This window comes from Suncus etruscus, chromosome 2, assembly GCF_024139225.1.
Source record: "Suncus etruscus isolate mSunEtr1 chromosome 2, mSunEtr1.pri.cur, whole genome shotgun sequence".
Classification (NCBI taxonomy): Eukaryota; Metazoa; Chordata; class Mammalia; order Eulipotyphla; family Soricidae; genus Suncus; species Suncus etruscus.
In genome coordinates, this window is record NC_064849.1 from 6,196,068 (window position 1) to 6,224,038 (window position 27,971).

At 56.7% G+C, this 27,971-nt stretch overlaps 1 protein-coding gene across 1 annotated transcript; it reads right to left on the bottom strand.

Annotated features, from left to right (window-relative positions):
• Positions 1-1,331: 1,331 nt before the first annotated feature.
• ABCA3 (ATP binding cassette subfamily A member 3) lies at positions 1,332-27,971 on the bottom strand. The gene is made up of 31 exons (XM_049768431.1): positions 27,808-27,971; positions 20,246-20,429; positions 19,851-20,115; positions 18,918-19,045; positions 16,859-17,024; positions 15,336-15,595; positions 14,775-14,891; positions 14,564-14,684; positions 13,908-14,081; positions 12,379-12,560; positions 11,840-11,977; positions 11,516-11,645; positions 10,797-10,951; positions 10,553-10,708; positions 10,244-10,454; positions 9,445-9,595; positions 8,743-8,841; positions 8,330-8,516; positions 7,473-7,776; positions 5,901-6,174; positions 5,252-5,456; positions 4,946-5,165; positions 4,659-4,817; positions 4,245-4,417; positions 3,930-4,058; positions 3,605-3,799; positions 3,192-3,379; positions 2,828-2,998; positions 2,495-2,685; positions 2,322-2,395; positions 1,332-1,940 (listed from the first exon to the last, which is right to left on the bottom strand). Exons 2-31 carry the CDS (start codon positions 20,297-20,299, stop codon positions 1,809-1,811), a joined length of 5,109 nt encoding a protein of 1,702 aa, XP_049624388.1. The 5' UTR covers positions 20,300-20,429; positions 27,808-27,971; the 3' UTR covers positions 1,332-1,808.

Consider the following 27,971-nt stretch of genomic DNA (forward strand, 5'->3'; position numbering starts at 1 on the left):
TATCTCCATGCTATCTCTCCAGCCCCTTCCCATGCCCTGTTCTGTGCTGTCCTGAGAAGAAAGAAACTGATGCCTCCATCTCTGAGGTGTGGTCCCAGTAGGGGTCTTGTGGTCCCCCAGGGCCTAGCACACCTACAGGCTATGCAAGGAACCAAGCAACCCCAGACACACACATCCCTAAACACGTACACACATGGTGTTTGCTCTCTGGAGCTGGTTGGGACCACAATCATCTTGGGTTTGTTTTAGGGCCATGCCAAGAAGCTGCCTGCCAGGGACCATCTAGCACCAGGACCAGACCAGCCTACATGTACCTGTGGTCATGTCCTCTGAGCCTCCCTTGGCCCAGTGTTTGTTTGTTTGTTTCTAGTGTTTCTTTCCTTCCTTCCTTCCTTCCTTCCTTCCTTCCTTCCTTCCTTCCTTCCTTCCTTCCTTCCTTCCTTCCTTCCTTCCTTCCTTCCTTTCTCTCTTTCTTATTTTTTTTTGAGGTGCGTTTTGTTGGGGTCATATTTAGCGATGCTCAGGGGTTACTCCTGGTTGTGTAGTCAGGAATTATTCCTGGTTGCAGGAGGACTACCCCAGATGCTGGGAATTGTACTCAGGTCAGCCTTATGCAAGGCAAATGCCCAATCTTCTGTGCTATCACTTGGACCCTGTGTTGTTTTGTTTTGTTTTGTTTAATAAAGTAGAATGGGGACTGGAGAGAAAGCACAGCCAGCGGTAGGGCGTTTGCCTCCAAGTAGCTGATCCAGGACGGATGATGGTTCGAATCCCAGTATCCTATATGGTCCCCCGTGCCTGCAGAGGGCGATTCTGAGTGCAGAGCCAGGAGGAATGCTTGAGTGCCGCCAGGTGTGACCCCCAAAACAAAAAATAAATAAGTAGGGGCTGGAGCAATAGCACAGCGGTAGGGCATTTGTCTCATATGCGGCTGACCCAGGACGAACCTGGGTTCAATCTCCGGTCCCCCAAGCCAGGAGGAGCCAAAAAACATTTTTTAAATAAAGTGGAATGACTGACTTGATGGTAGTTGGAAGGATTTTGATGGAAATAAACGAGATAAATTGACCACAGCCACACACTATGCCCTTGAATCCCAGGCCAGGAATGAGAGAAATGCAGCCTGAGTATCAAATCACCGAAACAGGAGATGGTAGGTCTGTGAGGTAGAGAAGGAGGGAGTGAAGAGAGAACTTCAGGAGAATGTTCTAGAAAATAGCTCTGCCCCTGCGACCAAGGCTGTGGACCCCTCACCCTTAACCCCATCCTTGAGCCGAGGGCTGTGCAGAGCCCCTGGAGTGAGCCCGTGGGTGTGACTGAGACACGTCCAGTGCCCTCCTGGCCTTTATTTCCTGCAGGATCGCCAGGAGCTTGGTACCCACCACCACTCTCGCCTATCTGGCCTACCCGACCAGTTCGTTCTGGAAAAGTGCAGGGAGGCAGGGAGACTGCATCCCTCCCCGAAGCGCCCCTCTGGGAGATGCTGGTGGAGCAGTAGGCAGGGCCTCAGGGGTGCCTCCTGGGCAGCTGTGCCCCACATGTCCTGGGGCCAGAGGGATCCCTGTACCGCAGGCCCAGTGAAGGGGCTACATGTCCTCATTCGGGAGCCCAGTGTGCAGTTCTGGGCAGGCCCATGCTCGCCGGGATCCTGCGTTTCTGAGCTAGCTTCAGTCACTGCTCAGCTGCGTGTGCCTAAGCTGGCGCTGGGCCGGGCCATCCCGTGCTGGATCTTCGTGTGCCACAGAAAAGGGCAATTTAGGAGAAAGGAACACTGAGAGCAGAAGTCGGGGCAGTGCTCACCACACTGCTCATGGGCCTTCAGTCTCCAAGGGTGGCTGCAGGTGGGCAAAGCTGAGGAAGACCTGCTCCAATGAGATCTGGCTCACGGAGTAGTCGGCGACGCCCAGCTGCTCCTTGGCCTTCTCCAGGGCGCTGAACACCTGTGGAGGAGGAGATTGAGAGACTGGCATAGTCCCAAATGCCACCCTGCTCCCACTCCTGGGAGTAAGCACTACCTGGACCATGGGCAGTTTTCTGTACACTGATGTTTGGGTTTGTTTTTGTTTGACCTGGCAGCGCTCAGGGTCACTCCCTTCACTCCTCAGAGGACCGACCATGTGGGGCTCAAACTCTGACATCCTATATGCAGACCAGCGCTCAGTCTTTTGAGCTCTGTCCAGGCCCGACAAACTGGCCCTTTTTCAACTTATAGGAAAGGAGCCCACAGCCACCAACATGGGGGAGCCCTAGTGGAGAAACCTTGCAAGGGAAGGCAGCAGGGGGTGCTGAGGGACCCCTGATGAACTGGGGCTCGAGCTCACCTGGGCCCAGCTCAGGTCCTCACCAGGCAGGTGGTAGTGGACCATCCCTTGGTGCTCGTCTTCCAGGACGCTGCCTGCATCGGAAAAGGGGTAGACTGTGTCTGCGGCTGCTGGGATTAGAAGGGGCCCAGCCTAGGGACAGGCAGATGTGCCTGGGCAGGGAGGGCACAAACCTGGAAAAGTGAGGTGCACGAAGGCCTTAAACTGCTCCAGAGCCTCCTGCTGTCCAGTGCTCTGCACCTTGGCCTGCAGGGCGTAGCCACTGCCGAATCTGCTCTTGAGGTGCTGCGGGCTGCCCAGGCACCTCAGCTGGCCCTGCGCCATGATGGCCAGCCGTGTGCACAGAGCCTCACACTCCTCCATGCTGGGGGGACAGGGGGATCAGCCGTCACTGTCTGCCTTTGAGCTTGGGGACTCCTTGTGCTGCTGCCCCCGCTGCTGCCTAGTGTCGTCCACCACCACTGGGCCCGCTCATGACCCACACTGACCCAACACCCTGACACTACCTGTGGGAGGTGATGACAATGGCCTTGCCGGACTCTCGGGCACGCGCCACCGTGTCCCAGAGCAGACGCCGGGCCACGGGGTCCATGCCAGTGGATGGCTCATCCAGGAAGATCACCACGGGCTCTCCCAGGAGGGCGATGCCGGTGCTCAGCTTCCGCTTGTTGCCACCGCTGGAGGCAGAGAATCAGCAAAGGCTGCAGGCGGCCGGGGAGGAGGGGCAAGCAGCAAAAACACCAAAAGCCCAGCCCTCACTGGGTCCAAGGGAGGTGGCCCTCAGGCTGGGGACGTGTCCAAGCTGGGCTCGGCCAGGGTTGGATCTGCAGCAGGGCAGGTCCGGGGCACTGGGTTTTGGGCACAGCGCACCTGTAGGTCCGGACCAGCTTGTCAGCATGAGGCTCTAGGAGCAGGCCCCGCAGCGTATTCTCCACGCAGGCTGTGATGTGACGCTCAGGGAGGCCGCGCAGCCGTGCGTACATGACCAACGTCTCTCGACCCGTCATGTGGTCCAGCAGCGCGTCAAACTGGGGGCAGTAGCCGATCCGCTGCCGCACCTGGACAGAGGGCAGAATGGGGAGGGGGACACATGATCCCCCAGGGGAGGGATTTGGCTATGCTTCCCCATGTCATTCTTGGGCTCCAGAAACAGCTTTTGCTCTTGTGGGAACCCTCAGTTTGGGCCCCGCAGCCGGCTCCAGGCTGGGCCCTGCTCTGTCTAGTCTTGCCATCGGCCAGCTGTGAACCAAGCCCCTAAGCCCCATGCCTTGGGGTGCACCCACCTTTCCAATATCTGAGCAGATACTGTAGCCCCCAACAAAGGCGTTCCCAGCTGTCACTGTCTCCTCGCCCGTCAGCATCTTGAAGGTGCTGCTCTTGCCTGCTCCGTTGAAGCCCAGCAGGCCGAAGCACTCTCCACGCTGCACGGCCAGGCAGAGCCGGTGCACAGCCCGGACAGGGGCCTGCTGCGGATACACCTGTGGGGGGGGGCAGCCAGAGAGTAGCGGGCTCAGTGCTGGGGAGGGGACACCCTGGGAAGCTCCCACCAGAAGGATGACCCCCTTGGAAAGCTCAGCTCCTGCTAATCCGAAGGGGGAGGCGACTCACCTTGGAAAGCTCTTTGATGATCAGAGGTGTGCCCAGCAGGGTGTTCAGGTCCGAAGACAGGATCTTGTTCTTTTCAACAGCCACATCTTGGTCCTCTGGAAGTGCTGTCATACCAGTGTACAAATCCTCCTAATTGTTCCAGAAAAAGATGTCACATGGCCTCCTGGGGCCCGAAGGAAAAGCCTTCCAGCCTTGATGGGGGATGTCCACACTGGAGCACTCAGACCTATCCCCATAGAGCTGTAGACCTGAAGGCGAGCACACCCTAGGAGCGGGTGCCCCACAGGTCTCACTCATGGAAGCTGCAGTACTCACCTGCATGCGGCCCCTCCGGAAGGTGCAGAGACGAGCTCGCAGCTGCCACAGCAGGTCAGTCTCCAGCAGAAAGAGCAGGACCAGCGAGCCAAGCCCTGAGGCGGCCATGGAGACCACGAATCTGCCCACTCCCGGGCTGCTCCAGGCATAAAAGTTCTCCTGGTACTGGATCTCTGAGGGGGACACAAGGAAGCACCAAGCCCTGACAGAAGCTGGGACAGCAGCAACCTCACGAGATTCGGGGGATAGGGGCCCTGAGACAGGGAGGGGCAATATTCGGGTAGTGGGGGGTCACACATGGGGCTGGGAGAGCTGCTTGGGGGCATCTCTCAGAGCACCTGGGGAGGGGGCAACATTTGGGAGTCTGACAGAATGGTGGGTGGGTAGGGACACGTCCCAGGCTGCATCACTCACTGTATTTCTTGCAGTACTGGATCGCCACCTCCGATGATGTGCAGTACTGCCTGGTTTCATAGTTCTCATAGAAGCTGCTTACAGCCATGCCCAGACAATGGTTGGGCAGAACCAGGAACACGTGGTCCAGGGTTCTGGAAAGTTCTTCCAGTTTCACCGCTTTAGGATGGACAGATAGGCCCTTAGCTTGCTGGTGAATAATTCTGAGGTGGTAGGGGAGGGCTACTGGCCTTGATGTCCTTCCCCTGCCCTGGCATGTATCCCAGGAAGGCGGGGCTCAGTCCCACCTGGGATGCGCATGATGGTGACCACGAGGAAGGTGGCGATGCCGGACAGGATGTTGAAGACGGTGAGCCGCGTGTAGGCCGTGGCGGCGCTCGAGAAGAGGAAGCTGAGCAGGTACATGAGGGGGATGATCGCCCAGCCGTAGAGCAGGAGTAGGAACAGTGCGTCGGCCAGGTGGCCATCCCGCGTGAAGGCGTGCACGTCGAACGCCTTGAACACCACCTGCAGCAGCACCGAGGGCAGGGCCAGCTGTGGGCTGCCCAGCAGGGGCCCGCCCGCCCTGTCCACGCGCCAGGCACGGGCCTCACCAGTAGCCCCAGACTGGGCACGAGGAAGGAGAGCAGATCCCACAGCAAGGCCGACAGCCAGAAGGTGGCCACGCGAACGCCGCTGACCAGCTGCAAATGCTTGGCCTGCACAGCCCGCTCGCCCGCAGCCAGCACAGCGAAGGTGCTGGCCAGGAAGGCCATGGCGAAGAGCAGGTTGAGGGCGAGGTCAAACCCTTTCCGGCCCCTGTGAGTGCCAGGGCCATCAGAAGGTTCCCATGGTGCAAGGGGACCCCGGGGGTTCTGGGCACTGGGAAACTGCATCGAGAACCTTACTGATTTCCTGTCAGTCACTCTCAACCTCTCTGGGCCATCTACCATGGGACTCATTCTCTACCCCCAGGGCGCAGGGAAGGGGTGCCTGCAGTGCCAAATCGGGCTGGTCATCTCCCCTAGAAAGCCAGCACCCCACCTCCAGTGCTGCTCCTGAGGTCTCTCTGCCATCCCAGGGCAGGGCACCACGTACCATCAGGGAATAGCAACCCAGAACCAGGGCTCACATGCAGGGTCACCCAGAGGAAGGGCTAGGGCACAGGGGTGGAAGGGAGAGCGACCCATGCCCCTCTGAGCAGGGATGCTGCTATCAGTGACAGGGCAGGACGGTGCAAGGTGGGCCCGGTGGGGAACCTACTCGTTGAACTGGTCCTTGGCCACCTGCAGAGTGCTGCGGGGCTGTGGGTAGTTGGAGATGGTGATAGAGGCCTGCGGGCCACACAGCAGCCTGAACAGCAGGTTGTCCACAAGGGCTAGTGCCGTGGCTGGGGTGTGGTATGCCTGGTTGTTGAACAGCGCAGTGATGACAGTTCGGGAGCCCTCAGCCTGGAAGGATGCAGCGGCCAGGCAGTGCTCGTTGAAGGCACCCCCTTCCACAGAGGCCCTGAAAATCAGGAACTCCTCCAGGTCACCTAGGGGACAGGACAGCACAAGAGCTAATGGCGGCATCCCCAAGGAGCGGGCCTGAGCTACAGTTTGGGGAGAGGCGCTAGGAGGGACAAGCCAACTTCCCTTCTGTCCCACACATGCGTCTGACCCTCTGAGGTTCGAGAAGGAGGGGCTGGAGGACCCTGGGCCCATGGGAGGTGGAGGAGCTGTGTCCTGGGGATAAGACCTTGATGTTCCCACTAACCTATCTTCTAGTTCCTGGGGCTTTTTTTTTTTTTTGGTGGGGGTCACACCCAGTGGTGCTCAGGGGTTACTCCTGGTTCAGCGCTCAGAAATCTCTCCTGGCAGGCAAGGGAGACTATATGGGATGCCGGGATTCGAACCACTGTCCTGGATCAGCTGTATGCAAGGCAAACGCCCTACCACTGTGCTATCTCTCTGGCCCCTTGTTTTGTTTGTTTATTTTTGGCCCACAACGAGCAGCACTCAGAAGTTACTCCTGGCTCTGTGCTCAGAAATTGTTCCTGGCAGGCTTGGGGGACCATGTGGTATGCTGGGAATCGAACCCGCATCCGTCCTGGGTCAGGCATGTACAAGACAAATAGACAAATGCCCTACTGCTGTACTATCCCTCCCATGCTTTTGGATAGCAACTTGTGTGTTCCTGGAGCCCCTGTGTTTCCTGCAAGCAGGATTCAGAGAGTGGCCAAAAAGCTGGGGTCCAGGGAGATGACTGGATTGGGGGGCTGCCATCTTCTGTCCCGGGGTCAGCTATTGCAGCTCCTGCCAGAGTGTCCTCTGCAGGCTAGCCTGTCCCCCTACTCTGGTCACTGTTCACCTCAATTTCAGTCAGGGACCTGGAGTAGGAAAGGTGTTTGTCTCACATGTGGCAGACTTGGGTTCCCATTATCCCTGATTCCCATTATGTTCCCGAGCATGGCCAGGAGTGATTCCTGAGTGCAAAGCCAGGAGGAACCCCTGAGTACTTCCAAGTGTGGCCCAAGACACACCCCAACCCCCCCCCCAAAATAAAGTCCCTATCTGATGAGATTTGTATCTGCCAGTGAGTAAAATTCTCAGAGCTGCAGGCCAGAAAGTATCTGGGAGCAGTGAATGAGAACCTTCCGGCACATTCTATCCAACCAGACAGCTGTGCCAGGTCTAGGTGGAGTGCAGGACTGTCTGGCTTCTGGGTGTGGCTTCTTCCAGGCCCCTTGGGGTCAACTGGCGTTCCAGCACATGTGAAGGGTCAGTGGAGATGGGGTCCAGGGTCTGACCTCAGGCACAGGGGGAGGTCACAGAGGAATAGAGCACCCCTTACCTAGCACCTCACGGGGCTCCTGGCCCTCAGCCTGCAGCATGTCCTTCCAGTGCTCAGCCAGCTGTGGGCTCAGCCGGGATGGGCTGGGCACAGAGAAGGGCACCACGGTGCGGCCATACTCGGACAGCGTCAGTCGCAGCAGAGGGTCGTCGAGAATCTGGGCTGAGTAGTCGATGGACAGCAGGGCCAGCGTGATGCAGCTGAGGGGCACCAACACCTGCGCTGCTGCCAGCCTCCACTCGCGCCAGCTGAACATGGCTTTCTTCAGCAGCATGGCCCAGAACTGCTGGGCATGCAGGGCAAGCTGTGGGGTGCAGAGGATGCTCAGGGAGGTTCTGGCTAGGGTGAAGGATCAGCCATGTCCTCTATACCCTGTGCTGACCTAGTGCCCCTGTGAGGAGGCGGGAAACTGTCCTCGTACCCACCTTGACTGTATGTTTCTTAGGAATGTGGTAGGTTCCCATCCCACATGAAATCCTGTGCCCCCAACTTGTTCTGAGAAATTCGGGACATTCGCTCCGTCCTAGGGCCCAGCTGGGAGTGAATGGAGTGAGCGTGGGGGGCAGATCACAGGTTTCACAGAGCCCTGGGGGTGGGGTGGGGGAACCACACTCAGCAGTGTTCAGAAATCATTGGTTCTGCACTTAGAAATCACTCCTGGCAAGCTCGGGGCACCATATGGGATGCCAGGTTGGCCACTTGCAAGACAAAATCCCTGCTGCTGTGCTATCACTTTGGCCCCCAGAAAGCCTTGACTTCCCACCCCAGCATCACACACTTCTTCAACCTAGATGCCTCTGCTTGTTCAGAGCCTAGGGCTCCCTCTGAGCTCGGGTGGGGGTGTCTCTGGTGCTCACCCCACTGTTGAGCTGGAAGGTGCCTCCCTCCTCCTGAATGAGTGCCCCGATGCTGTCAGTTGAGTCCATGACCCCGCAGAGCTGGCTGCCCACTGCCCAGTCACTGGCCCGCCGCTCATGCTGGTACTGCAGGGCAGGCAGCTGGATGGCCTGGATATCCAGGCTGCTGTCCACAAGTTTGCCAACCCTGTGCCGGGCACCAGGGAGGGGTGAGGGCGGCAGTGGACCCATCCCTCCAGACAGGGCCATTTTGGGGATGCTTAGGAGTGAGAGGCTGGGAGACGGCTCTATGGTGTGTTCTGCATGTCTTCCTGGCCCAGGAGGGGTGTCCTGGGCAGAGTCTGCCCCCCCTCCCCAATGCCCAGCACTGCCTTAGGGAAATCTGGGCACTCCTGGCAGTCCCTGGTACTGACCGCAGGAAAACCTCCTCCATGGTGGTAACAGATGCTCCAAAGCTGGCGATACCCAGCTCCTTCTGCTGCTTCTCCAGCTTTGTAAAAAGGCCTTCAAACCTGCAGAGAAGCCCCTGGCATGAGACCATTCCACACCTTTTTAGAAGATTCTTTCCTGTGTAGGCTCATGTGCATGGAATGGGGGGGGGGGATGCAGACGAGCCTGTCACTGTGAAACAGACATTGGAACTACAAGCAAGTGCATCCTGGGAACAGGCAACAAGAGGAATCAGGAGCCAGTCCTGGGTACCAATTGCCCACCCCCCATGGCAACAAGAGAACAAATGACAGAAAAGCCTCCAGAGGGGCTGGAGCGATACCACGGGGGATAGGGCGTTTGTCATGCACATGGCCAACAGGAGTTTGATCCCTGGCATCCCATATGTTCCCCCTGAGCCTACAGGAAGGATTTCTAAGCTAGGAGTAACCCCTGAGTACCGCTGGGGGTGGCCCAAAAGACAAAAACAAACAACAAAAGGGACTCGGGCCTCCCTTTCAGGGGCTGTTGCATAGGGGAAATGGGGGGCACATGGAAATGGGGTGTATGTGGGAAGTTTGGGGGAGTCCATGAGTGTTCTAGGGTGTCCTGAGCATTGGGGGGGGATACCACGAGCCAGTGGATGCTGCCACGCGCCTCCTCTCCGGATGGCGTGTCTCTGGCACCTGTGTGTGCTCTCCTTGGGGAGGATGAAGGACAGTTCGGCGCCTGCGCTGCTCTCCAGGGTGGCACTGGGTACGTGCTGCCACACCAGCTGGGTGATGGCCTCAGGGTCACACTGCGCCTCCTTTACCAGCGTCATATGGTAGCCGGCACCTGCAGCCAACGGATCTCGGTAACCAGGTGGTATGATGTCCCATCCCAGTCCCAGGACTGGAGGTCATGTGGGGACATGAGACCATGGAGGCCCAGCAGAGCCCACACTGCTCTCCGGATCTGACTCTCTGCCCCTGCAGGGAGAACTGGGGTACAGAGCACCCCAGGTTGAGACCCAAGCCAGACTCCCACCAAGATCCTGGTGACCACGAACGAGACTAATCGCAGCCCCCTATGTTCCCAGAGCTGATGTCCAGGGTCCATCCTACGCAGGAGGCCCTTTTGCCACTGCTGCCTGGGGACAGTCAAATGCTCCACTGTACCCTCCGAGGCTCATATGGGTCAGTCCTAGGGCCTTGTTTGTCTAGGCATGAATGGAACCTGGAGCCCTGCACAGTAGACTTGAGTGACCTTGAGGAGTCAGGTCTCAGAGCCAGCCAGCAGATGCAGAGATTCTCCAGGCCCACCCCTGAAACCACCCAGGGCACTGCTGACTGAGGAGCTAGACTATAAATTCCGCCCCACCCGCCCCCTAGACCACCTACTTCTGCTTAACTTGGAACAGCGAGGTCCAGCCCTGAGCCTGCTAAGCCTCACCCCATCTCACCGGGCCCACCCCATTGCATCTTGCCCCGTCCCCGCACTCACCATACTTCTGCTTGAGGAACAAGGAAGAGCCGCAGCACTGTAGTTCCCCCTTGGCCATGATGGCGATGCGGTCCCCCAGCAAGTCGGCCTCGTCCATGAAGTGGGTGGTCAGCAGGATGGTGCGGGTGCGTTTCTGCTGCTGGAGAATGTCCCAGATGGCCCTCCTGGACACGGCATCCATGCCTGCGGTAGGTTCATCCAACATCAGCACCTGTGGATGGAGGCACCAGTGAGGCCCATGTGGCACGTTGGTGGCCCGCTGGCACCCTAAGTGGCAACCCCCGCAGCACCCCGGCGGCAGCGCTGCACCTTGGAGCCCGCGATGAGAGCGATGCCAATGGAGAGCTTGCGCTTTGTGCCTCCACTCAGGAAGCGGCTGCGGGTGTCCTGCTGGTCCTCCAGACCCAGAATGTGCAGCAGGCGCTTGACCTCCTCTGGGCACTTGTGCTGGGACAGGCCTTTCAGCTGCACAGAGGATGTGGGTCAGCCTCTTCCTTAGCGACTACTGTCCCCGCAGGGAACAGGCAGTGGCCTTGGGGCTGTGGGGCCTTACCTGCGCATAGAAACTCAGGTGCTCTGCCACCGTCAGGTTGTCGAACAAGACGTCATGCTGCGGGCATAGACCCAGGCTCTTCCGGATCTGCGCCATGTCTTGAGTGATCTCGTACCCACTGATGTAGGCCCGCCCACTGCTCGGGGGAAAGAGACCTAGGCGGGTAGAGGGCCCTGGGGCTCAGGGACTGAGAATATCCTTTGCACCCCACAACTTGTTGGATACTGTTACCCCATTCAGTGCCCTTCCTCGGCCCAGGGCCCTGGAAGACAACCCCATGACCCACACCTAGGTGGGCTGCATGGGGCCTGGGTAACTAGCCCAAGGCCAGAGGGCAGGATGATCCCACCATTACACGCAGCATGAGAGGAAAGGGGCACAGACATGCCTCAAGCACGCAAACATACATGCTAATCTGACCCTGCACACACGGAACATGCTCACATGGATGTGCAGATTCACATAGGGGCACACAGATGTACAGACATGTAAGCAGGTATGCACACACATAAATGTGCACCTACACAGGCTTACACACGCATACATGGACACGCACACATGTGCTCTTGGGCACATGGAGCAGCCACGGCACTTGGCACCATATGTCAGCCCATGCGGTACAAGCCACCTGTGTGCAGGGCCCCATGTGGGACCATGTGCGCCTCTCCAAGCAGCTCCCAGTACGGAGCAAGGGGCCTGTTCCTGGCGCCACTGCTCACCCGTGAGCATGGACAGCGTGGTGGTCTTGCCAGCGCCATTGTGACCCAACAGGACCGTGATCTGCCCCTCATACAGGTTGAGGCTCAGGTTACTGACGGCAGCTTTGCTCTTGCTCCCAACACGGAACAGCTGTGGCGAGAGCAGGAGTGTTATGGCCCTAAACCCCCAGCCGTGCCACCTCCCACCCCCAGTACAATGCCCAGTACAGACAGGCTCAGCAGCATGAGCACAGCTGAGTCCCAAGATAGCCACAAAGTGGGGGACCACGACCCCCTTCGAGGACCAGGACGCAGAGCCAGGCTGTGCTCCCCCACCCCGCGCACCTTTGACATGTGTTTGATCTTGATCCCTGCCACCAGGTCCTCAGGCTCGGCTTCAAAGTACTCGCTCCTGAGGGCTTTCTCGGGGTCTTCATCCTCCTTCCCCAAGGCCGTTCTCGAGCCTCGGCACCAGTATGAGGGCTGGAGGGAGGCGAGGTGAGCGCTGGGCATGGTGAGGGGTGCAGCCCCCTCTGCAGGGACACTGTGGGGTGGCAGGGTGGCCTCCCCAGGCATGTGCACCTGGGACCAGCTCCCCAACAGGTAGGGTGACAGCCAGTGACCGCCAGGACTGGGTCCCCCTTTTAGCCCTGATCTCGGGCTGGGACAGTCAGGCACTTTTCCCTGTGCTCAGACACCATGAGCTTGCCCCCAGAAGGTTTTTTTTTTTGCAGAGAGAGGCTTGGATGGTCCCAGATGCTGAGGGCCTGGCAGTGCCAGGTGTCTGAGAGGCAGAACTGAGGCCTCTCTTGGGCAGGCAGTGAGTGCAAGATAGGGCAGCCCTCCCCACCCTGGGCAGCAGCCAGACCAGGTGGGAGACTCACCAGGAGAAAGAAGTACCAGGGCTGGGGCACTCCAAACTGGCCAGGCAGCACGGCCTCCACGTACCAGGCCACCAGGACATAGAGCACCGAGTCAAGCAGCAACATGCCCAGCGCGTGCCCGAAGGAGAAGTCATCGTCCACCGTGACAGGGTTCAGCAGGTCTCGCCACTGGACACCCACCCCTGTGGGCATAGCAGGCCTGCACCACCCGGGTGGCTCGAAGTCGGAGCCACAGGAGCTGCCCCCATGGACGCCAATGTGAGTCCACATATAAATGCATAACACACAGATACACATGTGTGCGGGTGAGTGAGTGATGTGGGGGTCAGACAAATGCAGAACCAGCAGTACTTTCTGTGAATCTTTCTTTTGGTTTTCGGGCCAACCCAGAGATGCTCAGGAATCACTCCTGGCGGAGCTCAGGGGACCATATTGATGCCAGGGATCATACTCAGGTGAGCTGTGTGCAAGGCAAATGCTGTCCCTGTTAGATTATCACTCCGGCACCAGCTGAGTCTTTTATGTTTTTGTTTTTGTTGAGCACCCAGTGGTGCTCAAGGTTACTCCTGGCTCTGCACTCAGAAATCACTCCTGGCAGTCATGGGGGACCATATGAGATGCCGGAATTCGAATCACCATCCCTCGGGTTGACTGCTTGCAAGGAAAACGCCCTTCCGCTGTGCTATCTCTCTGGCCCCATGAGTCTTTTAAATACAGAAATACAGGCAGGAGTGAGAGGACACAGGATGGGGCACCTGCCTGGCATGCAGCTGACCTAGAGTCCCCTGAGCCCTGCCAGGAGTGATGCTTGTGTGTAGACGGGTATAATCCCCAAACAAAATAGTGCAGATGAAACTGCTGGGAGAGCCCCTCAGCAGTTCTGCAGCTGGAAATGTGGCGCCTGGAGGTGTTTTCAGCTCCACCTGAGACCTGCAGGAGGAGTCTCAGGGCCAGGGAGGCCCTGATGCCGACAGTTTGTACAGAAACTTGGATGGAAATGTCTGTTCTCCAGCTCAGCTCATTCCCACTTTATTTGAGGGTTTTGGACCACCCTGGCAGTGATCAGGGCTGACTCCTGGTTCTGTGCTCAGGGAACTTCTGGGGTTTCAAACCCAGGTCAGCCGTGTTATCTCTCTATGCCCTCAGTGTCCACTTCAAAACCACTAGAAATTTGTCTGATTGTTTGGTTTTGGTTTTGTATATTTTTGGTGGGGGTCATACCCAACAACATGCAGGGCTGACTCCTGGCTCCGTGCCCAGGGATCACTTCTGACATTGCTTGGGGGAACCATCTGTGGTGCTGGGGATTGAACCTGGGTCGACTATGCATGGCTAACACCCTATATTGTACAATTTATGGCCCCAATTTATCACATTTAAGACTATTCAAGGGTTGGAGGGCACCAGCCAAACCAGGTTGGGTCCATGACATCCCAGACTCTTCTGCTGGGTTTGGGGGGGTCATGGCTGCTACACTAGACTTTCCTGTACTCCCTCAGGAGGCGCAGGCCTGAGACAGGTCCACTCACCCTTGGCCTCAAACTTGCCGAGGAGCTGGGCCCCCAGGGCCATGGCCACGTTGGACAAGAGGCAGGACAGCAGCTTCTGGTTCTGTGTCATGCCGTTGTAGCGGGGAGCAACGAAGAAGTATGGGATGTAGGTGAGGAAGTAGAGGAAGCCCCCCACGGCGGCCGCCATGTTGGCTGGTGGGAAGGAGAGGTGGGGGGCTGAGCACGCCCGCCCACATCCCCAAAGGGCCACCTGCCACCCGCCAGGGCCATCCACCTGAAGCCACAAGCCCAGAGTTGAGGTGGCTCCAGCCACAATCTTGTCCATCAGGGTGAACGTGCTTGTGGGGACACCTGTCTGCTGCCTACCCTCTGCTGTAACCCAACAATGCAGCCCATCAGGTGGTTGGGGGAACCTGACACCCGCTCCACACCCCTTGTAGACCAGTTTGTTCATTAGACACTTGCTGATGTCTGCTCCAGGCAGGTGCAGGAGGTTGAGGGGAAGAAGAGGAGGGCAGGAGCATTTGAGGAGAGGAGCACTCCAGAAAGGAGGTGCAGCAGGGAGAGGAGGACGGGCCACTAGGGGTGCTTACTGGAATCAGCATGTGGAAGAAACACTGCCTCCTGCCTCCTGGGTCCCCGAGCAGTACAGTATTCCCTTCACCTAAACTCACCTTTGCTGAAGAAGCTGCTGACCATGAAGCTGAAGGAGATGGTAGAGATAGCAAAGCAGGCCAGGAAGACCAGCACCAGCGAGGGGTCACTGTGCACCAGTACCGCCACGTCCTTCTTCACCTACAAGGCCCATTGGGGGCAGAGGAGAAGGGGGGGGCTCATGCTATGCCCGGAGGATCTCCACTTCACGCCCTGCAAACCCTCACTCACCCTGACACAGAAGAGCAACGTCATGAAGGATACAATGACCAGGAGGAAGAGGAAGAAGAGGAGGAACCAGGCGCTCCAGTGTAGCCAACTGCTGAGCCCCATCATGCGCATGTACTCCTGGGGACACATATTGACACGCTGGCTGTCACACTCACACCACCCGTGGCTGCACCTCCCACACATGCCACATGCTACAGCCACATGCCCACACTTGCCACGGCCACACCGGCCAAAGCCCACACATCCCATGCCTGTCATGATCTCACCTGCCACACCTGCTAGGGCCACTCCTACCACCGCCACACCTCCCACCCCTGCCATGGCCTAGCCTGCCACATCTGCCACAGCCCCATGGGCCACAGCTATGCCTCTCATGGCCGCTGGCACTCCCAGGCTCACTGCCTCATGGGATACAGGTGTGCAAGGCCCAAGCACACCCAGCAGTGTTCAGGGGTCACTCCTGGGTCTGTGCTCCTGAGATTATCGGGATGAAACTGGGCCTGACACATGCAAGGCTAGTGCCCTGCCCGCAGTCCAGGGCTCTGGCCCCGGCTTCCCTACCTTGAGCTTCCGTTCCTTCTCCTGCACCACGGCCCGGACAATGGTGAGCGCCGTGTAGGTGAAGCTCAGCATGAGCAGCAAGGGCAGCTGGTACTGGACGGCCACGATGAAGGGGTCAGATGTGAAGGGTGGAAAGGGGAATCTCTTGGCCTGCACAGTGACCTGCTCCAGCAGCCCGCGAGCCGCTGCACCGGCATGGTACTCCATGATGGCCCGGTCCACTGCGTGCTGGACGGCCAGGAAGCCCTCCCGGATGTACCCTGTGTGGGAGGGGCAGTGGTGGAGAGGGCTCAACCTGGGGCTGCCCTCCTTTCAGTTTGCTCCCACCCAGCATTGTCCTCAGTTCCTCCATCTTGGGACAGCCCCTGCTGCTATCAACACCTGTTCCCCTTATGTCTAGGGAAACTTGGCCTGGGTGATGATCTCTGCCATCCTGCCCCAACACCAGTGCCCCTTAGCCTCACTGTACTTAGATTCCTGGAGCTCATGGCCCTGGGTTGAGGGTGAAGTATTTGGGTCATGATCCCACTCTGCTGCTTAAGGGGGGCATGCACTAGCCCCCCAAAGCCCTGCATGCATGGCTAGGCTGAGCTCTGGTCTGACACTGTCCAACCCCACGAGGCCTGGAAAGGGCATATCCAGGCTGGAAGACACATCCAGACAAATGGAGCCTCTGCATAGGGCTGAGAGGATCACACATGGGAGATGAGGGGGCCCTGCAAATAGTGGAGTGATGTTTAGTCATGTGCCCCGATACAGAGTGGGCAGCCTTGGGGTTACAGCGACAAAGATTGGCCCCAGACAGAGCTGGACAAGGTGAGAGCCATAGGGTAAAGGGGCACAGGGCAGGAGACCATAGGGCAAGAGGTCACAGAACTGTGCTCATAGCCAAGAGGCCACAGGGGCACTGGTGGGGTACCCATCTGAACCCTGCTTTTGGGATAGTCCATGGCCACTCAGGCCCCAACTGTCTCCCAAGGCTCATAGAGTTTGCAGTGTGTAGCATATGAAAAAGTTTCCATAAGATGATTCTTGGAATTGTATATAAAAGTGTTTCCTTAGGATTGTTCTGTGACTTTTGCCCCACCTAACCCTTCCAGGTGGGGCGCTGTGGAGTTGGGAATAAATAGCTTGAGGGACAGGAGTGAGGGGTCCCTTCTGTGAAAGCTGCTGGCTGCAGGAGGATTCTCTAGCTCTCCTTGCCCGATCTTTTAAACCCTATCGTTCTTGTCTGTGTGGATTAGTATTTGCTGCGGATAAATATTACCAAGGTCTTCCCCCGAAAGGGGACAAGGGGATGGGAAGTAATTTCTCATTCTGGGGACTGTTCTTGGATTCACAAATACCCAGCAAAGTTAACAGCGAAGATACATTGCAGCAATGGATTTGAGAGTACCCAAAGAGAGTTGGGGGATAAAGGGAACGGGGAGCTGGTCCAGAGGAAGCTAACACACCCCAGCTTGGCATAACACATGGTCCTTGCTCAGCCCCAGGTCAGCTGGCATGATAGGAGCATTTCTTACCAGGCTCACCACCATCAGGGGCTGCGGGCTCCCTGGGCCCTGGGCTGGGGAAGAGCGGGAAGAGGGAACGGGTATGCCAGCCCTCAGTATCCTTCGGGAGACCCGAGTCTGACTGTGCCCACATGTAGTTTCTCCGCGTGTAGCTGAAGCGCAGGTGGTACTGGACCTGTGGGAGCAGAAGGCCCAGATCTCACCTGGAGTCTCCAAGTAATTTTGGGGTGCCCTTGGGAAATGCAATGTCCCAGGTTGTCAGAAGCTGTAGTTCATGTTGTGTCCCAAAACAGTTCTTTTTTTTTTGGGCCACACCTGGTAACGCTCAGGGGTTACTCCTGGCTATGAGCTCAGAAGTTGAGCTCCTGGCTTGGGGGACCATATGGGACACTGGGGGATCGAACTGAGGTCCGTCCTAGGCTAGCGCTGGCAAGGCAGACACCTTACCTCTAGCGCCACCATGCCCGGACCCCCAAAACAGTTCTAATGGGCCTCTGACACCTCCCTGACGTCAGTTGTCCCCCAAGCCCCCCCCCCAGACTTGGGAAGCTGGACCCCGAGCCCCTGTCCTGCTGCCCAGACTATGACTCTGGGCAGGCTAAGAAACACCTGCTTATGCGCCACCACTCCGGTATTATTATTATTATTTCTTTAAGCCTTGGGGCCCTACATGGAAGTATTCAGGGGCTGCTCTAGGCTCTGTCTAGGATCTACGTGTGATAACAAAAATCAAACCAGGGCTGGCTGTATGGAGGGTAAAAGCTTTAACCTCTGCACTATCTTAAAACTTGGTTTCTTTTTATTTTTTAATTTAAAAGCTTAAAAATGGGGGCTGGAGGGGCTGGAGCAGTGGCACAAGCAGTAAGGTGTCTGCCTTGCCCACGCTAGCCTAGGATGAATGCTCCTGTGTCCCATATGGTCCTCCAGGCCAGGAGCAATTTCTGGTGCATACCAGGAGTAACTAACCTAGGATAGACCACGGTTCAATCCCCTGGCATCCCATATGGTCCCCCAAGCCAGGAGCGATTTCTTTTTTTGTTGTTTTTGTTTTTTGGGTCACACCCAACAGTGCTCAGGGTTTACTCCTGGCTCTATGCTCAGAAATCACTCCTGCTGGGGCCGGTGAGGTGGCGCTAGAGGCAAGGTGTCTGCCTTGCAAGCACTAGCCAAGGAAGGACCGCAGTTCAATCCCCCGGCTCCCATATGGTTCCCCCACCAAGCCAGGGGCAATTTCTGAGCGCTTAGCCAGGAGTAACCCCTGAGCATCAAACGGGTGTGACCTGAAAAAAAAAAATCACTCCTGGCAGGCTCAGGGGACCATATGGGAAGCCGGATTTGAACCACCATCCTTCTGCATGCAAGGCAAACGCCCTCCCTCCCTCCATGCTATCGCCCCCAGGAGCGATTTCTGAGCACATAGCTAGGAGTAACCCCTGACTGTCTCTGGGTGTGGCCCAAAAATCCCCCCCAAAATTGTTGCAGCATTTGTTTTTAGCCATAGCTGGGCAGTACTGCGGGCTAATCCTAAGGGGTTGGAGGTCATGCCTGAGTGTTGGAGGTTATGCAGTGCCAGGGGGATTGTGGGACCTCCTATATGCAAAGCAGCCCAGGAACCATTTCCTCTGCCCCTTACCTGCTTTTTTAAGCAAGGGGCTGAAATTCCAACTTTATTTTTTTGACTTTTGAGCCACAGTCATGGCAGGCACAGGGAACCATATGGGATTCTGGGGATTAAATTCAGGTTGGCCATGTGCAAGGCAAACACCCTACTTGCTGTGTTATCACTCTGGCACCCCCTTCTTTTTATTGTTTTCTGGCAGTGTTGGGGATGGAAACGAGCGTCTCCCCTTGCAAGACAAATGCTCTTATCTGGGCCCCCTCCCCAGAATGTAAAGCCTATGGCCCAAGAGTCCAGTATGATGCCTTAGAGGCCTGGAGCGGTGATTGGACCTGCCCATAGCCTACAGCTCTATCCTTATTCCTCTGTCTGAGGCAGCCCCTGAAAGCCTCCTGCCCCCTCAACAGGGGTCCAAAGGGGTGGACAGACACCGGGGGCACCCAGCCTCACCGCCAGTGGCAGGGGGTCCTGGCTGTACTCAAAGGGATGCTCGAACACCAGCGCAGCCAGCACATCCGAGGAGCGATTGTCGTAGCGGATATAGTCCTCAAACTCTTTCTCCGATGGGAAGCCGTGCACTGTGGGGGACACAGGCCATGATTTCCCTTACCTGTGCCAGAAAGTCCGGGCACTGCAGGCCATGGACACACAAAGGCCATCCGGGCTCTCGGGCCCAGTCATTGCAGAGGATCCCTAGTCCCAGCTGATCAGAGAACATGACAGTAGCCCATGGCCCTCAGCACATCGGGCCTCCTGACCAGACTGAGAGGCTGACAGCAGGGTTGCACATGGAAGCCTAAATTATACTCCAGGCTCAGCCCTCCATTCCTAAACAGTATGGCTCACTCAGGCAGCCACCAGCATGCAAAAAGCTGATATTTCCAGGGAAGCTTCAGCAGCCCTCAATATGCCCCATGTCGGCTGCCCAAGAGTCACAAGAGGTCACAGCCATGCTCAAGAGGAAAATGGTCACTTCAGCCCTACAGGTAGGAGCTAATCTGGTGGCACTGGGGCTCAGAGGCACCCCATGATTGACCACCAGAATGTCCCCTCCAAACCACATCCCTGAGTGCTCTCCCTGCAAGGAACTGGGACCACCACAGGCTGCCCAAACCCTGATACAAGGGGTTGGAATGGCAGCACAGAAAGGAGGGCATTTGCCTTGCACATGGCCAACCCAGGTTCGATCCCTGGCACCCTTTTTGGTTCCTTGAGCCTGCCAGGAGTGATTCCTGAGAGCAGAACCAGGAGTCAGTCCTGAGAATCACCGGGTGTGGCCCCCCAACGCAACAGAAGGGGGCAGGCCCTGGTCCCTGCTTGATAACGAAACATGCCAAAGAGAGTGGTACACCCCTCCCGGCCTGCCCCTGCCTACGCCATCACCTCGGAAGTCAAGCGTCAACTTCTGGCTTACAGCCTGAGCGATGCCCTTCACAGCCTGGCTGTGCGACGGGATGTACACCAGTTCCCAGGTGCCCCCCGGGGGTGGGAAACTGAAGAACAGAGGCAGCTTCTGGATATTCTGGTGTGGGTAGATGGTGGCACTGGGCACATTCTCTGACTGGATCTTCAGGCGAAGCCAGATCATGATTCCGGAGAACAACAGGGGCAGGACAAGCTCTAGGACCGTCACCAGGACCTTCCGTCTCTGCAGGAGAAGGGGAGACATGTTCAGAGGGGGCACGGAGAGTTGGAAACTTCTGGGCACTGGGAACCCCTGCAAACCCCACACCTGCCCCATACTTAGCCCCCATCTACCCCACACATCCCCTGCTGACCTGCAGAGTGAAATTCTTCCAGAGAAGCAACCCTAGTTGCCTGAGCACAGCCATTGTGTATCTGGAGGGCTGCAAGGTCTATGGACAGAGCCGTCGGGTCAGGATGCTCAGTGGTGAATGCTGGCAGGTTTGGGCAAACGCTCTGTTCTCCGTGGGTCTTTAGTCTCCTGGAGCTGGCATTGCCCTGGAGGAAGAGGCAGCTGGTCAGGTTCACTCCAGAAAGAGACTCAAGTCTAGAGTGAAGGGTGTTCTGGTTTGGGGGACGTGCAGTGGCATGGGTGACTGTCTCTCCACACCCCCCTACAGTGGCCATCGCTCAGCTCTATCCCTACAGCGGATGCCTGTCCCCACAGCTTTTCTCTCGGCCCTCATAGAGCCAGGCAGAGTACTGCCAGGGGTCAGTGCCCAGGTCTGGAAATGGATGGGCCCAGGGCAGCTGGGGAGCCTCCAGCCAGGCCTGCACCCCAAGGTGGGGATGAGATAGTGCATGATCTGTCACCTACAGTTCCAAGAACCAGCTTTTCCTGTGTGACTGGGAGGCTGGTACATGGACCTGCCCCCGCGTGTGACCATTGTCTGACCAGGAAAAGCATCCTGGGAAACAATCTTGTGTCATGTAGGAAAGATCCCTTCAGACCCAGGCACGCACCTGGGAGGGGCAGCTGAGCCTCTGAAACCTGAGCAGCGGCCGCAAAAACAGAAGCCGAGGCTCCGAGAGGCCTCCAGGGTAAAGCAGTCCCAAGCCGAGGACAAGCACCCGATGCTGGAGTCATGCGCAGCCGCACAAGCCACAGACCTGGCAGGGCCCAGTGACTTAGCACCTTGCCAGGGTCTGAGCACCTGGGCTGGTACGAACTGCTGCCTCCCAGGCAAGTGTCCTTCGGCCAGTCTCACCAGTTGCTCAGACTGATTGGTTTAGGGATTTGCACAAGGTGGTCCCTAGCACCAAGCTGGGATCAATGTGGCTTGGTAAGGAACAATAGTCAGGACTTATGCACACACACCACTTGAAATGCAGCTTTGGGGCCAGAGAGGAAGTGGAGGGATTAGAGAGACCGCTCATGTTGCACACAGCCAAGCCCAGTTCAATCACCCATCAGCACCAGAGTCCCTAACTGGAAAAGACCCCCAAGTGCAGAACAGGGAGCATCCTGAGGTGTGACCCTGAAATAAAATTTAAAATAATAGTCAGGGGCTGGAGAGATAGCATGGAGGTAAAGCATTTGCCTTGCATGCCTAAGGATGGTGGTTCGAATTCCGGCATCCCATATGGTCCTCCGTGCCTGCCAGGAGCAATTTCTGAGCATAGAGCCAGGAGGAACCCCTGAGTGCTGCCGGGTGTGATCCAAAAACCAAAATGAAATAAAATAAAATAAAATAATAATAGCCAAAAATGGTTTTTAGGGGCTGAAGCGATAGCACAGCGATAAGGCATTTGCCTTGCACGTGGTCAACATAGGACGGACCTGGTTCGAATCCCAGAGCCTCCGAGCCTACCAGGAGCGATTTCTGAGCACAGAGCCAGCAGTAACCCCTGAGCACTGCCGGTTGTGATCCAAAAAACAAACAAACAAACAAAAAAAACATAAAAAAAAAAGAGAGAAAAAGGCCTATCATGGAGGCAGGCCGGAAGACAGGTGGAAAATTGGGGACACCTTGGAGGAATGAGTTTTGGGCCTTGAAACTCAACCTCAAATAATGTTGTAACTGTGATTCACGGTGGTTCAATCGAATAATAAGAAGGAACAAGGGCCAGAGCGATAGCACAGCATTTGTCTCACACACGACCAACCCCAGAGAGACTCCCGTTCAATTCCCAGTTTCTCATTTGGTCCCCTAAGCCTGCCAGGAACTATTTCTGAGCACAGAGCCATGAACACTGCCAGGTGTAAGCCTAAAACCAAAAAAAGTAAGAACAAGGTGACAAGGGGAGTGAGCAATAGCACAGAGGGAGGGCATTAGCCTTGCAGCTAATCCTGGTTTGATCTCCAGCATTCCATATGGTCCCCTGAGCACTACCAGGAGTGATTTCTGAGCGCAGAACCAGGAGTAACCCATGAGCGCAGCCAGGTATAGCCCAAACACAAAAGGAAAAAAATCCTGGAGCAAAGCAGAAACCAGGGGCTGGAGTAATGTAGCACAGGAGGTAGGGTATTTGCCTTGCATGCAGCCAACCTGGAACGGGACCCAGGTTTGATCCCTGGCATCCCATATGATTCCCTGAGCCTGCCAGGAGTGATTTCTGAGCACAGAGCCAGAAGTAACCTCTGAGCACTGCCCAAAAACCAAAAAAAAAAAAAAAAAAAAGAAGAAGAAGAAGAAGAAAAAGAGAGAGAAGCCAGCCGTGACTGGAACAAAGGTGCTTGGCAGAGAAGCTGCCCCAAGCCCTCACATTGCTGCCTGTGGGAGGGGGTCCTGGGTCTAAGCTCCCAGAATGGGGGTGGCACATGGTAGCCCTGTGCCTACTGTCCTGAGCATGGGGCATCCTTGGTGAAACACCATTGAGCGTGTGCATTCCATACCAGGTTTATTCCCATCTCCCAGGGCCAGTGGGCTCTGGGCCTGCATGACTGAACAAGGACAGGCTGAAGGAACACAGAGGAGAGTTTCACAATCTGGAGGGTTTACTGATTGCGAAAGCAGATGGACACGAGGAAAAGAAGTTCCTTTCCGAAAGGGTTTGGCCCTCACAAGTACGGCTGGTCCAGGGCGGCTTCTCAAGGCAAACACTCAGGCCCAGCCACCCACGAGCAGCTGCTTCTTCGAGAGCCCGTCCCAGAAGCCCTCGACACGCCGGAAGCTTTTTTTTCCTCTGAAGAGTGTTTGCTTATGGCCAAGACACTGAACATCACACAGATGGCCGACAAGTTCTGGGTTTGCTTTTCAAGCCAAGAGCTAAAGTGGCACAAGCCAGAGTAGGAATGTGGTCTGGGCACACTCTTGGCACACGGAGCCCCCCACCCACCAAAGAGAAGTTTTCCAGTAACTGCAGTTGGGCAAGACTTCGGTGTCCTGCTGGCCTTGTGTGCTTCTCTGGTACCTGCTGCTCTGGACACTCCAAACTCGGTGACAAAAGGGTCCGCACCCCTGCACTTCTCTGTCCATGTGTGCCCATTCACTGCCCACTTAAAGGACAGTACCACTGCCCCAGTTTTAATGGATCTGTGAAAAACTGTTTTCAATGTTGTATGTGGACTAGAATGGCCTGGAAGTTTCTAGAGAGGTTTCAGTCCATGGGGGTTCATAACCAGAGCAACCATTGAAAGCTCCCAGGCAGACACCCCCTCACGTCGCCCTTCCTGTCCTGTAGCTCAGTGTCACCTGCCACAGACCCTGGGTCAGCAGAGGCCAGGGGAGGCCCTGGGGGCAGAGAGTTTGGGGGACTGGGGTGTCAGCACAGCCTGCAGGGCACTGCCTGACTTGAATGCAACTGACCTGGGTTTGATCTCTGCCATTTCTTTTTTTTGTTTTTTTGGGCCACACCCATTTGATGCTCAGGGGTTACTCCTGGCTAAGCGCTCAGAAATTGCCTGTGGCTTGGGGGGACCATATGGGACACTGGGGGATCGAATCGAGGTCCTTCCTTGGTTAGCGCTTGCAAGGCAGACACCTTACCTATAGCACCACCTCACTGGCCCCTGATCTCTGCCATTTCATATAGTCCCCAGAGCACCACCAGAGGGTGATTTCTGAGTACAGAGTCTGGAGTAAGCCCTGAGTACCACTAGGTATGGACCCCCAATAAAGAAGTGGTTCCAGTACATACAGGTATGGGGCTCCTGTGGACAGTACAGAGCAGGTAGCAGCAACTGTGTTCTGATTCCCAGGGGTGTGAATGGGGGACATGGGATAGGGGGTGTGGGGTGGAATCATGGGGGGGGGATGGGATGGGGCCATTGCTGGGCATGTAGGCCAGATGTCTTGGGGTACCATCCTGAACTCCCCTGGCTGATGTGAGAGTCTGCCACTGTTGCCATGAGAGATCTGATGTTGGCCATGGACTTGAGACATGTCTGTTGGGCAAGCATGTGGCCTTTAGGATTATGCAATAAGAAACAACTAGGGACCAGAGCGATAGCACAGTGGTAAGGCATTTACCTTGGCATCTCATAAGATTCCCTGAGCCTGCCAGGAGTGATTTCTGAGCACAGAGCCTGGAGTAACCCTGAGTGCCACAAAACAAAACAAAAAGACTTTGCAAGACCAGATTACAGCTCAACTTTGAGTGGCCCTTTGAGTACAGCCCAGGTGGGGCCACTGTGTGATGATCTTTGCTGAGTGTCTCCAGAGTGAGGAGCAGCCCCTGAGAACCATCAGGAATGACCCTCAAAATCCCTTTTGGGAGGGACCCACCTGACATGCTCAGCCCTAGATATGCATTCTGAAAGTTATATGTGGTGGTTGGATCTAAATGCAACTGGCGTCTGAAGGCTGCACCTTAGCTCGTATGCCATCCTGGCCCTGAGAGCCTTTTTGCACCTTTTAGTGCAGCTGGACACCAGGGCTCTATCCCCCATCTAAGCCTGGGAGCTCATGTGGTGCTTGGGGCCAAAGCCTGAGCACTGCACCAGGAGTAAGCCCTGAGAACTACTGGGTGTGGCCCCAAGACCAAAATAAATAAGTAAATAAATAGAAAAATAATCTATGCTGAAACTGTAGAGATAGTCCTGAACGTGGGCACCTGCCCTGCCTGCATACTGTCAATCTGAGTTCCATCCCTGGCACCCATGTTCCCCCAAACCCTGCCAAGAGTGATTCCTGTGGTCAGAGTCAGGAGTTAGCTCAGAAAGCTGCCAGATGTGGCCTCCAAACCAACAAGCAAAGCTGTACACTTGAGGGACAGGGGAGAGGGCTCAAGGGTGGAGCACAGCGATGCAAGCAGAGTCCCAGGTCAGACCTGGTACTAAGAAGGCCTCTAAGTTCCTCTAGGTATTGTCCTTAAACACCAAGCCCCTGAACACTGTTGGATGTGGTTCAAAAACCAAAAGGGAAGATAAAGGAGAGAAGGAAGAAGAAAGGGAAGGAGGGAGGAAGAAGATAAAGGTCCCATGGACTCTGGGACAGTCTCAGGTCAGGCACTTGCTTTGCATGTAACTGACCCTTGTTCTAATCCTCAGAACCAAACATGGTCCCCGCACACAGTTGGGTTAATTTTTGAGCACAGAGCACAAATGCCCCCTCAAAACTAACAAATAACTCAAAGAAGATGCCAGGACAGTCAAATGCATGCGAGCACACAAATGTCAGCCACAGGCAGGGGGAGAGGGCTGCCCCAAGTGGACAGGAAAAGGCGACCCAGGCCTCAGGGTTGCTCCCTTGTCACAGCTGGCCACAGGGTCCATGCTGGAGAGTCCCCACGGGGTTCTAGGGAGGGTGGCTGCTCCACCAATGTATTTGTTTGCATGGCAGCTGTGCCACCCCTGGTAGTGCTGAGGAGACGGTGCAGTGCTGGTCACAGAACCATGAGCTGCATGTAGGACAAGTACCTTAACCACTGGGCTACCCCTCTGGCCCTGGATGGGCTTATTTTTCAGCTGGGGATAAGGCCCAAAGGGAAGATGGAGGAGCGATGAAGGAGAGATGGAGGCAAGCCCTGCACCATGGGAGGGCGGCCCAGAGAGGCCCCAGGGAGAGCCAAACGTGCATCTTCTCTAACAAGCTGGCAGCTTCCCCTATAGCCCTGCACAGACGCGTTGGCTGAGTCAGATCCCACCGGACTTGGCACCTGCTGGGGTTTGGTCTGCCCGCACCGTCCCCCTCGTCCCTACCTCTACCTGCTGGGGTTCCCCATATCGTCTTCCAACCTCAGGGCTTCTCCCTATGGTGGCACAGCCAAATCCGGGAGCTGGAAGGAGGCCCGGAAATTGTGGGTTCTAGCTGGGCTTGGCATGGGACTCTTTCTGGGGGACCCTCCTCCCTACAGGCACCCACAGCCAACTTCCTGCAAGCTCCGGAGGCATTTTTCTCGCTTGCTGATGTCACTAGAACCAGTGACTCAGTCAATTCTCGGGTTCCACCAAAAGGCACCAAAGCAGGACCCTGTCTGTGCCTGTTATCACACAGGCCTTTACCCATCATCATTTGCAGGCTCTAGAATGTTCCCCCTTGGCTGACTCATGGGCATCAGAGCCTTCAGTGGCTGCTGGGGAAGACCAGCATGGGGTCTTGGACCTTCCTTGTGAGACAGAGAACATAGCCCAGAAGAGAGTGTGGTGCAGTCAGCGGGAAGCTCCTAGAAACACCTAGAAACACTGGGTGCTGCCCCGGGTCCAAATTCCAGTCCGGGGCGAAGGATGCCAGCCTGTATGCCGCTCTCGGAGTGAGTGCTCACTGCTTCGACTTTCCCTAAGAAGACTGGGAGAAACTGCTAGAGCCATGCAGGACAGTTTGCATGTAGCTAACCTAGAGTTCCATCTCCAGCAGCCCAGATGGTCCCCTAAGACCGCCAAGAGTAAGCAAGCCGGGTGTGACCCCACAAAGAGCACAACAAAACGGTTTTTGCCTGTGACATTCCCTTAGCAGGGGTCTCAAACTTGCGGCCCCGTGGGCCGTTTGCGGTCCTCCGTACATTTTGTGGCCCTGCCTAGAGGAATCTTTTTTTGTTTAAGGCTTATTACTGACTTTGCAGTCAAGGATCACCCCGACTTTGCCTCCTGCGGCCCCTAGGTAAATTGAGTTTGAGAACCCTGCCTTACAGCTTCCAAAGAAAGTTTTCTTTTTAACTGCCTGGCTGGCCTTTACCAGCTTCACCCAGGGTAATGTCCAAATGTCCCAACACAACAAGGCAGCGGCAGGAAACACGGAGTGTGAGTTTTGCTGACACCCTTTCTCCTGTCTCAGTACAGCCACAGCCTAGTTCAACAAGCTTTTATTTGGCAATGGGGGTGCCTGCCTGTGCTGCTCTGTGGATGCCAGATCTGGACATGACCCACACTCTGGATGCTTGGTTCCCACAAAAACTGCAGAAACCATCTAATCTCACCTGCCTAAGAAAGTGCAAGAGAGGGGGGTCCCAGTCAGGCAGCAAGACAGCAGCACCCCATACACCCCATGCTGAGCTGTTCCTGCCCATGAGGCTCGGGGAGAGCCAGGCCTGACCATGCACCGCATCCTCCATCAGGCTAAAGACATCATCCCTCCTGCATTCCCCGCATCCCCATCAGCGGACCCCCAAGCCCCGCAAGCCGATGGCAAGGGGATCACCTGCAGGAGGAGGGCCTGGGCAGGCAGATACCGGTTCTCATAGTGAGGGGAGGCTCCGCACAAAGGGGCTCCCCAGGGTTCGAACCCGGGTAGGGCATGTTCCTACGAGGGGGGCGAGCTGCGGGCTCTGCGAGCACAGATCGGGACACGCCCGGGAGCTCGTGGAAGCAGAGCACGGCCGGGCACAGCAAGATGGGCACCGGAGGGGCTCTGCGGGCCGTGCAACGGTGCAGGGCAAGAGGAAAGAAAATGCGGGCGCCGTGCGGGGCAGGTGTGGGGCAATGCAGGGAGGTGCGGGTGGCGAGGAAGGAAGGCCCGGGGAGGCCCGGCAAGGAAGCTGCGGGCCCGGCGGCACTCACCGACAGAGCCGATCGCGGGGTCCCGACTGTGCCAGGCCGGTGCTGCAGGTAGTGGCCGAGCCGCCGCTTGCTGTCAAGGGAGAAGCACCTGCCGGGGAAACAGGGCGGGGCGGAGCTCGCGGCGTCCAGAATCCTGCAGGGGGCGCGGCACGCCGGCTAGCCGG